Here is a 13307-nt window from a genome sequence, read left to right on the forward strand (position 1 = left end):
TTTTTTAACTTCTATATTTTTGTTGATGGCAGGAGTGTGAAAGAAAATAGCTGTCACTTTTTCTTTTTTTACTTTTCTCAAAATCTATCTTGGAACACTTAAATTGTATTTTTAGTTGCATATCACTCATAATATGGTTAATAAGATGCACTAAAGGCAATTTTTTTTGCCTAAATAAAATACTTTGAATGAAAAGTTAAAAATATTCCAAAAATATTATTTCTTAAGGTGGGGATTATTTGCAATATTAGTGTTGAAAATAAAATATTTCTCCTTTTACCTAACGGAACAAACAGCTACACAAAAATAGCCAAATGTACACTTTTTATTCAACAATTAAAAATACAGTGATTTAAGTGTGTTCTGATTTTAACCATTTCCTGTTTCCTAAAACCCCAAAACAAAAAGGACTGGTTACAAAAAAAGCCTTTCTATTCTCAGAAAAATATAAACTACAGGGATGTCAAAGGCAATTAAAAATGTGAGATTCATTTTTGTTTATTTATTGTCTTTTTAATTATTCACTCATAACTACCACTGTGACTTACATTTCGAATCATTCATATCCATAGCAAACTGTATAAAAATAGACAAGAAAAAGTTGTTTCATTTTAATCTCTTTTAATAAAATTTTATTAATCAACACTTTTTGCTTTTTTAGTCTCTCATAGCAGCCCTGATACTATGGTATTTGTAAAGCCTTTTCTGACCCAAATATGAAATAAAAATTTTGAATGTTATTTGGGAATTATTATTTCTTAAATTGGGTTTTTTTCATCTAATATGTTAAATTGTTAAATCATGAAATTCTGACACAAATAAAACAACAAAAAATGATTATTGAAATAATTGAGGTTTATTTTTTGTTAAATTGAAGTTTTTGCTTTTAATAAATTGTAATATTCAATACAAATGGGTATTATGTTAAATCAAGATGCGACTGTTATATAATACCGGCCTGACTAGTTTATACACCAGCTTTAATTTTATTATAAAAAAAAAAAAATTTTATAACATTGAAACATTTATATTTGTCACTTATCTCTTTATGCATCCCAGTACAAAGATAGCTCTTCTGTCGATATTATTTGTAAACCAAATTGTTATTATTTATCTGCAAGTTCTTAGTATATATTTAAAACAGATTCTTTAGTTACTCATTAAAAGGTTCAGTTTAAACCTGGTATTGTCATTAATATTACATGTGTGCACATATTATTTTATTATACTTATGATTTATGGAATATAAATAGATAACTATGCATTAAATAATTAGAACTGCTTAATTTAAAATTCTTTAGAGTGATTTGATTGTTATAAGAATAATTCGCTAAAAAATAAAACAAAAAATATTGTTATTGTATTTAATCTCATTAAATGTTCTACACATGTGTCAGGCAAAATGTTAAGAAAAAAAATAATGCATAGTTATTCTTCTGAACTCTATCATATCATCCATATTTAACTGTTGTACAAATTATGAAAAACTGTTTCATAACTTGTACAACAGTTAACTTGTGGAACTGCTGTAACTCATTGATATATATATACTTTAAGTAATGTGTTTTACTATGCATATAACCAGATATCAAAAGTTGTTTTTCATTTGTTTCATAAGTTATAGTTATATTTCATAAGTTATAGATATAGACTATATATACTTAATTGTCTTCTGTTCCTTGTCTTTGTTTCCTGACAATAAAATAATAAAGTTGATATTTTACCTCAAAATAATAGTGTTGGTTTTATTGATATGGTATTTGAACCATAACAATACAAAATAACATAAATTAAATGCTTCAATAAATATATTTTGAACAAATTTTTTTTTCTTCGGAACTCCAAACGAGAGTCTGAACTCATCTCTTATGCATACAGTAACTTATTTCCTCAGAAAAGTGTGTGGGGGGTGTTAAATGTATATTTACTATTTCATGATACAAAAATATAGAAACTTCAATTTTTATTACTATATACAGTAAATAAAATATATCCTACAAAATCTACAGAAAAAATTAAACACAATATCAAAAGATTTATAATTTTCATAAAATATTCATCAGCTGCGCAATGAATAAAAATTCCAGTTGCTCTTGTTTTTATGGATACACTAACAATCTATAGATAGTAACAATCACTGCATGAATGCTATTATCATTTCATTTAGTTAGATTAGATAATTACAATTTACGAACCCTTTAAAGTAAAGATGTCAAAATATTGACTATAACACTTCAAACTTTTTAGGTAGACAAAAAAATAACTAGAATAGAACTATTTTAAATGATACACACTCTTAAGTTTGACAAATTCCTGAATAGAAAAATATTTTTCTTAAATTTTATGAGTGTATATATGACATTATATAATATATTTTTAATGTAACAGCTTATAGAGTAATCTTTGGTTTAACAAACTAATTTTAAAAGTTTTGTACCCATTGAAAAAGGGTAAATTTATCACATCCAAATTGGAAATAATTGACCTTTTCAACCATGTAGGTTCATATTGTTTAAATTTATATATATACATGTTTATATGTTTTATATACATGTTACATATGTTTTTTAGTGAAATGACAATAGAGTTGCCTTAACTGTTCATCAGTATTTAATATTATCCCCATTAATAAAATTTAAATATATAGTGTGTATAATATATGTACAATAATAATTATACAATATATATAGTATAATATATATAGCCACATTGTTTATAAATCAATTTGCTAATTACATTTTTATGTAAATTGTGACCCATTTTAAGCAAAAAAGGACCTAGAAATTTGGAAGTCCTGGGTTCAAAGGACTAATACTTTCCAGTCTGCTAGAATCGCAGTTACACTTATATAATTCAAGGCACAATAGCATAGTGACAAAATATAAATTTTGATACATGAATAGCAAGACATGACTCTCATTTTAAATAGAATTTTACATTCAGAACCAAAACAGGTTATTATTTTTCAAAACTTATCTAATATCTATTCAAAGAAAACATTTAGACTTACATCACAGTTAGATGAAAACATCACATAAATTTTTAAATCCCACTATTTACCATGAAAATAAAATAATTAATCATCTACTTTAACTTTCTTCTGCCCATAAGAAATTATTATTTTGCAATATTTCATGAGAGGAAAATTGCCTTTCACATAACATTAACAAAATAAAAAAGAGAACAAAATATCACTATTCATGAAATAAAAGTTAATGTTATAATTAAAACTAAAGGCACAATCTTAAGCAATCAGTCTATTTCCATAGACTCCACATTATCTTGAACAATTTCTTGCGCATTAAAAGAGTCTGATATTTTATCTTTTTCAGGAGACAACAAATTAAAATTTTCTTCATTTACACCTGTAGAAGAAATTGTTGGTGGGCTTGCAAGATCCATTTCTGAATTTGTATCATCTACGGTTTTTTTATTGGTTAGATCAACCTCTTCACTCTCTAAATTAATCACGTGCAAGGGATTACTAACATTTACAGATGTTTCTGGATCCAAATTCACCACTGTCATTGACTCAGTGTTGTGACTTTCTAAATTTATGACTTCCGTTACCTTCTGAGCAGGATTACTAACATTGAGTGATGTTTCTGGATCCAAATTCACCACTATAATGGGCTCAGTGTTACTTTTACTTTCTAAATTTATAACTTCAATTTTTTTATTTGGAATAGAACTTTTTTCAACTTTGTCTTCCAAGTCAACAACTTCAGTGTAATTTTTATCAATTTCGTCACCATCACTTTCATCACTAAGAATGATAAATTTCTTTTTTACCTTACCTTGTTTATTCATTTTTGGGAAAGTATTAAGACTGTTATCCTCATTTCGAATCGCAGAAGGTTCATCATCATTTACCAAATCAACCAAGTCGTCCAACTCTAATTCCTCCGAGGAGTCATTTGAAGCTGAATGCAATTTATCAGACTTGGTGGATAAGAGTGACCTACTCTCAGTAAAAATATCATCAAACATGGAATTTGCTATTTTATCAGTTGAAGAACTATGAATAGCAGATGTTGATTCCACTGCAAACAAATCCTCGGTTTCATTGCGGGGAACTGTAGAAGATTGCATCGCTAAAAACTTTGCTTTACGTCGTTCAGTAGCTAGCATTTTATTATACTCCATTCTTTTTCTTTGTTCTTCAGTTAGAGTCTAAAATAAAAATAAAATAAACTATTTTACAGTAAAGGTATATATAAGTTTGTAAAATAGTATAACACATTTACAAATATTAGGGCTGCATTCGAAATAATCTTTTAAGATTGAGATATTACACAAATGTAACATAAAGTAAGTGGACAGTAAAAAATGTTTGTTATACTGTTAAAAACAGGGATGTGATTCTTCCGCTGATTTCCGCTTTTTTCAGATTTTTCCATATCTTCTGCTCTTTTTTCATAAATTTCCGCGCGAAAAAAATTTTTATGCAGTAAATGATATTCTGTTGAAAATTTTTTTTTTCCGCGGAGCGAAAGTATTGAAGCCCCCAATAAACCTTTCTTCGCATGTCAATCTGCTGGCTGGGGTAAAAGTGGTTGACCTTGGTAAAACAATGCCGTCTCCTACTCCATTACTCTCTTATCTTTTCAGGGATGAAAGACTTTTTAAAATTTCCGACCATGTTCCAAAAACTTTTGGGGAGTCGAACGAACGCGGATTTGCGACGAACTCCCCCCCTCCCCCTGCAGTAGCCTCCTGAGAAAATGATCTTCAGAAGAAAATGAGTAGAATTTCTGTAGAATGGGTAGAAAAAGTCCTAAGCAGTTTCGTTTCGGATGCTGATATTTGATTTCTTTTGATTGGCTGATTTACAGAATTTTAAATATTAGGAACTGGGCCAGAATCTGCTAAAATTGCGATTCTTATTTAGACGATTTTTATGTAAATCATCGATTTTCGAATTTAACTGATTTAAAAGTTACTTGTTGAGATTCGTTTTTACACGATTTAAAAATCATTACTCGCAATTCCCATTCACGCAATTTAAAAATTCAATATCGCGATTTGTATTTAAGCGTTTTTAAAACCCAATATCGCGATTTGTATTTAAACGTTTTTAAAACCCAATATCGCGATTCATATTCCCGCTAGTTTAAAATCCAATGTCGCGATTCGTATTCATATATATTTTTAAATTTCAATATTGCGATTCGTTATCATTATCACGCGGTTGTAATATCAAACATCGATATTCGAATTTATACGCAGTTTAAACATTACTCGTTGCGATAAGTATTCACGGACTCTAAAAAATTATGCATCGTGAATCTTATTTACGCGATTTAAAAATTCAATACCGCGATTTGTATTTTCGTGCTTTTAAAATCCAATATCGTGATTCTTATTCACGTGATTTTAAAATTCAATATCGTGATTCTTATTCACGCTATTGTAAAATTGAACATCGTGATTCTTATTCACGCGATTTTAAAATCCAACATCGCGATTCTTATTCAAGCGATTTTAAAATCCAACATCGCGATTCTTATTCACCCTATTTTAAAATCCAACATCGCGATTCTTATTCACGCAATCTTAAAATCCAACATCGCAATTTTAAAATCCGATATCGCCTTATTCACGCGATTTTAAAATCCGGCATCGCAATTCTTTTTCACGCGATTTTAAAATCCGGCATCGCAATTCTTTTTCACGCGATTTTAAAATCAAGCATCGCGATTCTTATTCACGTGATTTTGAAATCCAACATCGCGATTCTTAATCTAAGGCCTCTAAAAATTGTGTGAGAAATGAACTTTCTTGTCCTATCAACACTGATGATCAAAAGTCTGCAAAACGCAGTCTACAGATCAGTCATGTTAATAAAAGACCATCGAAAAAACAAAGAACTGATGAGAAAGTCCATAAAGGTCCTTTAACCAATAAAGAAATGTTTTTTAAAATGATGTGATACATAAAATCCTGCTTATGCATAATTACTCAAAGTTATCTAAATTATTAAAAAAAAATTATTTTAATCAAGATTTTATTTAAGAACATAATTACCATTTATTTATATTTATTTGAATAGATAATAATGTAATCATTATCAGATTGGCTATTGAATTCATATCATTTTTTCTTTTGCACGTTTAATGCTACAGTTATAAACTTCCTCTTTTTTGTGTTTTTGTCAATCACATCCCTGTAAAAACTGTTTAAACCACAGGTTACCAACTTATACTTTTTAAAATCATTCGTTTTGGATGAAATTATTTACATTTGAAAATTTTGTGGCCAGAATTTTTTAATATGCAATAAAATATTTATAAAAATCTACATCTTATTTTAATTTGCAATTCAATACTTTTGTTTTGTACAACTTGATAAAAATCTGACAGTATTATTTAATGTTCCTTCAAACATAAAAGACTCCTATATAAAATTTTGATAAAGTTACCGCCCACCATTTGGCTGGTATTATTAATTGTGACTCCCTGCCTCATGTGAGTTCGAAACCCCTGGTTTAGACCATTAACTGTAACATTTCTACTTAATATATATTTTTTAAATTCTCAAGAACATAATAAGTAAAAAAATGAGGTTGTTTAAGAAACTTTTCAATTTTCCGACACAAAAAACTAGGAAAATTCTAAATTAAACCAGGGAAAAAATATAAATACATTAGTATACTGAAAAATTGCTTAGAGGAGATAGAGCTATAAAATCTTTATAGTGATTTCTTAACATTAATAAACTGAGCAATTCTGCTCTGTTATTACTTAAATTTGAAATATCTAAAACAGAAAGGTGTGAAAATAGAGCAATGAAATAATGCACTTTTTTCTTAGCACTACCGCAAGAAAATTTATTCCATATTCTTATAGTAGTGTCGATAGATTCAAAATAAAAATACTATGAAGAGAGTGTTCGTGTTATGGTCATCGCTAACGTCTGAAATAAAAACAAAGCTGTAGAATTTAAATAACTGTTTGATGTGCCTTAAAATCAGCAGCTCTACAAAAGGATATTACAATTAAATTTCATTATTGATAAGGATGAAAAACTGAGACAGAAAACTCACAGAGCCAAAAGATCCTAGTCTATGTTCTGGTGCAGCTGCTTTTACTGGCAAGGGAGTTGAAGCAAGTTGAGCATCTGAACTGCCCTGAATTTCATTAATAAGTCTATCAAATGCATCTTGAGGTGGTACTTCAACTTCATCTTCTTCAGGTTCCTCATGAACAAAGTCGTCATTGAGTATAGGCATGTCGAATCTTATCTTCCTTAGGCATGTCTTAAAAGAAAACAATTAACATCTTTAATTAAAGCTTAAACAAATAATTCTAAGTTAAACAAAAAAAGTTTAACATTATTAGAATAAACTATGAAAAAAAAAATATCTGCTTCTAAATGAATAATACCATATTTCTAAACCTCTTTTTTTTTCTCTCTTAAACTTATCAACTAAATTTTGTCTAAAATCTACATTGAAAATTCTCTTAAGTATTTAGCTATTTTTCCAATTTAATAGTTATGTTTACATGTAATCAAGGTTACAGTTGTAATTAAAATTATGAATGTTGTAACCCTGATTACAAGTACATAGTTGATTAATGTAATCAATTACATTTTTGCCCAACTCTTGTCTGTAATCAATTAAATTATAATAATTTGCTGTAATCAACGCCCAGCTGTTTCACGCTAAGAAGTTGCAAATGATTCATCACAATAACTAATATAATCAGAGTCAGTTGCTTTAACTACAAATGTTTAGTTTATAATAAAAAACAAAATTGAAGCAAAGGATAAAACTAAATACCTGAACCGGTCTTTTTTTCCCCAGTTTCTCGATTTGTCGAAGACAATCGTCAAACTTCATACTAGGATACAAACGGTGACACCAATGTTCCAAAGTGGATAGAAGTTTATTTAAATCTTCAACCTTAGAAAAAAAAATTTAGTTACAATAGTTTAATAATACACAATTATTTACATTTATGAAAAAAATAATACTAATTTAGATTCATGAAAAAATAATCAATTAATAAACTCTTGTTTTGGATTCATATATTTTAATATATTTAAAAAATGTTAAACAAAAGCCTCCAGTATTGATACTAGGTCAACTGAAAAAGTGTAATTTTTTACTAGTAAAATCTAGCTAAATTCAGGAGTAACTTTAAACTTTTTTTTTGTAACTTTAAAACAAATTTACTTGTTGTTTATTTAGAAAATGTTCTTAAATTATTTACATTGAAGCAAATTATGATATATATTCATTTTGATTTTTGTTAACTCATAATAAACAAATTGTAAAGAAAAATACAAAATAAAAAAATATTTGTAACATTTAGTGTGTTCCCAAAAAGGTAAGCCTCTGAGATCTTACGATAAATTAGCACTAAGTTTAAAACCAATTAACTTAATGAAAATTGTAACACGATACCTTAAAAATTTAAATAAATTATAGCTATTAATAATTTGTGAGGCAATTTATATTATTAAAATATGAAACATTAAAAGTAACTATGTAAATGATGTAAACAATAATGGGAATCAGGAATCATAATTATGAATCTAATTCCATAAAACTCTGTGTTAAGGACACGAATTCATTTTTAATGGATGTATAGACTTCATTTCAATAATTTTTGATATACAATTATATATTATCCATATACAACAATAGAAAGTCTAATATCCTGAACCGTTGGTTGGGACATCAACTAGTCCAGAAAATAGATTTCTCCTGATAATAGGTCTTTAATGTACACCAGAGGTCGCCAAAGTGGTCTATATAGACCCCCAGGGGTCTATTTAACATAAGCGGGGGTCGATCTGAGCCAGGGGGTCGAATGGGGGTCGATCCGAACCGGAAGGGTCGATTGGTCGAAGGATTATCAGTATTTTTCAGATATGTGACAATTAGAAATAAAAGAAGAAGACTTGGAAATATATACAGGTAATCTTCAAAAATTGAGCGACGATTTTAAACTGCGTTTTGTTGATTTGGAAAACATTGACATCCCTGATTGGATTATTGTGCCATTTTCTGCTCAAATTGAAAACGTGGACATCAACCTGCAAGATGAGCTTGCTGAATTATTATGGGGATTTGAAGCAAAGACGCTTTTTAAAAATTTAACAATAAGCAAATTTTGGACAAATATAAATATAATGCAAAAATATGTAAGACTTTACGAAATAGCTCAGCCATTTATGATAGCATTTCCAAGTTCCTATATGGTTGAAGCCGGTTTCAGTCACGTAAATTCAATCTTAACTAAGAACAGAAATAAATTAAATGTGGAGTTTCGAGGGGATTTAAGATTAAAATTGACCAATTTTGAACCCAATATAGCGAACCTTGCAAAAAAAAGAAAAAAAAACACCAGGCACACCCATGTCATTGATTAAGAAGCAATAAATCCGTAGTTACTTTACTTATTATTTCTACTTACTTATAATTACTTATTATTTCATAAATATTAAGGTATTTATATTTCAACATTAATATATTTTTCATAAAACTATTGTTACACTATGTACTATTACTTTAATAAATGTTCAAAATCATAAAATAAATGTATAAACACAGTATCTAATAGAGTTTTATTTTAATTAACAGAAAATTACTTTTATCGGGGTCGATGGAGATTTCGAAAAATTATGTAGGGGTCGATGATCAAAAAAGTTTGGCAACCTCTGATGTACACAAACATCAAAACATGTCTTATTTAATAAAATAACATCAATTTCGTGCAATGTTTTCTTATTGATTGAATGATCTTTAACAAACTAAAAATTGTTTAATATGATAAAATATATCTATATAATACACACAAAAAAATTAAGTAAGCAGAGGATAATTTGAACTTTTTAGGCAAAATATTTAACTCCAGTGATATTACTATAATTCTTAAAATGCAGCAGAGATGAAACAAATGTATAATAACAAAACATATCATTATCCGAAAAGGATTCTTACCTCGTGTCCTTTACCTTTAAACTTTACACCTTCAAAATGTTTCACGACAACTGGTATACCTCTTTCGCCACAAAGCCTAAAAAATAAAGTCTACAATGAAAAAGTTCCAAATAGCTATCAGGAATCACCACATAAATGTTCATATAGAACAATCAGTTACAATAAAAAAAAAACTGAAACTTACCTATCTGCATTGAATTTCAATCTTGGGTTTTTAACTGCCCGTCTAGGAGCAGCAACTTTTTCAGCATTTTCTGTTGGTTTAGATTGATTAGTAACACCATTATTGTTATCCTCATTTTCTTCATTTCCATTTTCATACTCTTCAAACAGACCATCTAAATCATTTGCTTCATCATCCATCATTAAAATCAACAATATTTTTTAAATCCTATATATAGATATTATTTCCTAAATAGAAGTTGCAAATGTCTGGTTGCAAAACTGAAACCCCATATCATGGTTGCTTTTCCCGCTTTTTTTGTCCCACCGAGATATGTATGGAAAGTTTTTTGCGCTTTATCCCAACTTTCTTCTAAACATATATTGTAAGTGTTATTCCCGCTGCATTCTTTTGTGATTGGAAGAATCGAATACTCTAGCGCCATCTGAAAAATAAATCAATTCAATGATTTTTCAATCAATTCAATGTTAAAACGCACTATGAAGTCTGAAGGAATCAAAAAGCTATGTTCTTTTTTATTTACGGGATGCTTAGGAATTGTAAGGAAAAGCATATTTAACATTCCTATTCAAAAAAATTAACTTAACATCGAATAGTTCATTTAATAAATATATGCCCCGAAGTTAACTGATCTGTAAAACACGGTTCCCTGTAGATAACTGAAGCAGGGCCTGATTACCGAAAAGGCACAGGAAGCAAGTGCTTCCCCTTTTAAATTCTAGGGGGGCCCCCAAATGACTGAAATTAAGGGCCCAATTTCTTATTTTTTGTAGCCAAAAAAATATTAATAATAAAAGAAATAAGAAGAAAAAAAATGACTCCAACAAAAACTCTCGAAAAGAAAAAAAATGGGATGCTTAATAAATGGGATGCTTTGTGTTGTTTTGCCGCTAGTAAAAAAATTGGCATAAAAAAAGAGACTCATCTTGCAAAGAACCTTTCGTATAACAACAAGTAATTTTATAATTTAATTTAGTGAAATATTTTAAATTTTGTCAACATATGTGCTAGCTACTCCCTCATGTTTTTGTTACGATATATAGTTGGCTACTATACATGTTGGACCCTTCTTTACGTGCTTTATAAAGCACGTAAAGAAGGGTCCAACATGATTGCATAGGATCTCTGTATTCCTTTCTAAGGTTCTAATAGTTTTCACATGGTTCTTCCCTCTTTAAAATGTATTGTTTATGGGCGAAAAATATCAAAAGTTTCTTTTGCTCAAGTTAGGGGGGCCCCAAAATCCTATTATGCTTCCCCTATTTTCAGAGGTTAATCGGGCCCTGAACTGAAGTCAAGCATCACTGCAGCTATCAGTGAGCGGGGGGTGACAACTTTGATCAGCCTGCGAAGGGAACGAGGATATACGGTATCCGTCCTCTTTAAACTACTCTACCCTTAAAGTGCTCGATTTCGCGTGCAAGTCGTAGGAATTTATGAAAGCAGGGGAACCATCCTCTCTACTGAGAATCAAAAATGTGATGGCGTGTCTTCGAATTATCCTCAGGGATGTTTCGCAGATCATCAACAATAATCCATTACGCAACTCTAGTGTGGCGTAAATAAATTACTGCTACTACTATTTTAATAAATATGTGCATAAAAAACATTAATTCATCAACATTGAGCAAATAATATTTAGTAATTAAAAATAGATGCTTATAAAAAGCTATGATTAAAATCATAATATGATTTTTAGCAAAAATAAAGCAAGTCGCATTTTAGAAACTCTCTGAGTAGTTATCGAAAATCCAATATAGATTGCAAAACAAATTAAATTATGCATTAGCAGGTTCCTCCAATGCATGATAATACAAGCCAGGTTAGCCTGGTTGGTAAGGCGCTGGGCGCATGTCCAAGAATTCGTGAGTTCGATCCCAGGCCGGCCATGGACTCCTCGTGTAGTAAATGGGGACTGGTTCACGATAAATCTGTCGAGTCGCAAAGTCCTCCATGTTCCCATAATAAATCAATACCTCTGGGCGTACTGATTCGGGAGTTTCCTTGTCTTCTGGATTGGTTCAAAATTACAAGGCTACCTAATTGAAAATTAATAGTCGTTAACCCGAAATTGGGTCGGCTGGTCCAACAACGGATATAAAATATAAAAATAAAATGCATGATAATACTGGTTCAACTTTTCAACGCTGGATATAAAAGGAAATTAAATGAATGATAATGAAGTATTTTAATAATGCTTTATTTGTGCTCAATGATCCGCTTGATACATGATCCATTTTGAAAACTTGACTCTCTAATTTAATAATTTTAACTAAATTTAAAATCAGAACTTAAATATTTGATTGAATTAGCGTAGCATCGTAAATTTACTTAACTGTAATTTTATTCACTAAAATGCTTACTTCATGGAGTCAATTTAAGATATGCTAATCAATATTATAACGCACGTGATTTTACGTCACGAAATTATACACACAAATAAAATATTTTTCCAGCATATTTTTTTTTCCGACCAAATATTGATTTGCTAGATCCACTAATGAAATATTAGAACCCTTTATTGTTTCTTTGCTATTATTATTATTATAATAATAATAGCAAAGAAACAAGAGGTAACAAGTAAGAGGAAAATCAAATTGAATAATCGTTATACAGTGTGAGCCAACAAAATAAAGTCACCTTGATTTTTTTTGCCCTAACTGGAAGATAAGAAAACCAATGAGAACCAAGCATACCCAAGTAGCACCTAATATTAGACAGCATCAGAGAACAAATAATAAAATAATCAATAAATCAGACATTATCTTGCACAACTTTTGGGATATTAAAAAAATACAGAAGGTCGTTGTTTTTTCTACATTATATGTCGTTAATATTTTTCTAGCAATCGAAAGAAAGGTTCGAAAAAAAGGCCGCGTTTAGATTACCACCGTGAACGAAGTCTTCTTACAATATTTAATATGAAATTCTTACAAGATTTTACTATATTAAGTATTCGAAATTTGAAATGCATGGACATTAAAAATATTAAAACTCCAAAACGGAGTACAAATAGAACATCTATTTCAAAGGAGATTCTGATTTCATATTCTTGCTATCTACAGCTTTTTCTTTCAAAATATTAAAATCGTATTAATAATTTTAATCGTAGTAATCGTATAATAAAGCTCATAAAGGAGCAAAGTCACCTTCCTTCAGTATAAAATTAAT

At 29.2% G+C, this 13307-nt stretch overlaps 1 protein-coding gene across 1 annotated transcript; it reads right to left on the bottom strand.

The window, feature by feature from the left end:
• Positions 1–1948: 1948 nt before the first annotated feature.
• LOC107453314 (DNA ligase 1) lies at positions 1949–10447 on the bottom strand. The gene is made up of 5 exons (XM_016070092.3): positions 10137–10447; positions 9953–10028; positions 7784–7906; positions 7046–7258; positions 1949–4173 (listed from the first exon to the last, which is right to left on the bottom strand). Exons 1-5 carry the CDS (start codon positions 10316–10318, stop codon positions 3253–3255), a joined length of 1515 nt encoding a protein of 504 aa, XP_015925578.2. The 5' UTR covers positions 10319–10447; the 3' UTR covers positions 1949–3252.
• Between the last annotated feature and the right edge of the window lie 2860 nt (positions 10448–13307).

The sequence above is a fragment of the Parasteatoda tepidariorum genome, chromosome 6 (assembly GCF_043381705.1).
Source record: "Parasteatoda tepidariorum isolate YZ-2023 chromosome 6, CAS_Ptep_4.0, whole genome shotgun sequence".
Classification (NCBI taxonomy): Eukaryota; Metazoa; Arthropoda; class Arachnida; order Araneae; family Theridiidae; genus Parasteatoda; species Parasteatoda tepidariorum.

Coding starts and splice junctions, on each gene's coding strand:
- LOC107453314 (XM_016070092.3), bottom strand. CDS start 10,318: ATGATGGATGATGAAGCAAATGATTTAGATGGTCTGTTTGAAGAGTAT. Junction 7,907..9,952: donor TTAAAGGTAAAGGACACGAG/GTAAGAATCCTT, acceptor TTTTTTTCTAAG/GTTGAAGATTTAAATAAACT. Junction 4,174..7,045: donor GACTAGGATCTTTTGGCTCT/GTGAGTTTTCTG, acceptor TTTTTATTTTAG/ACTCTAACTGAAGAACAAAG.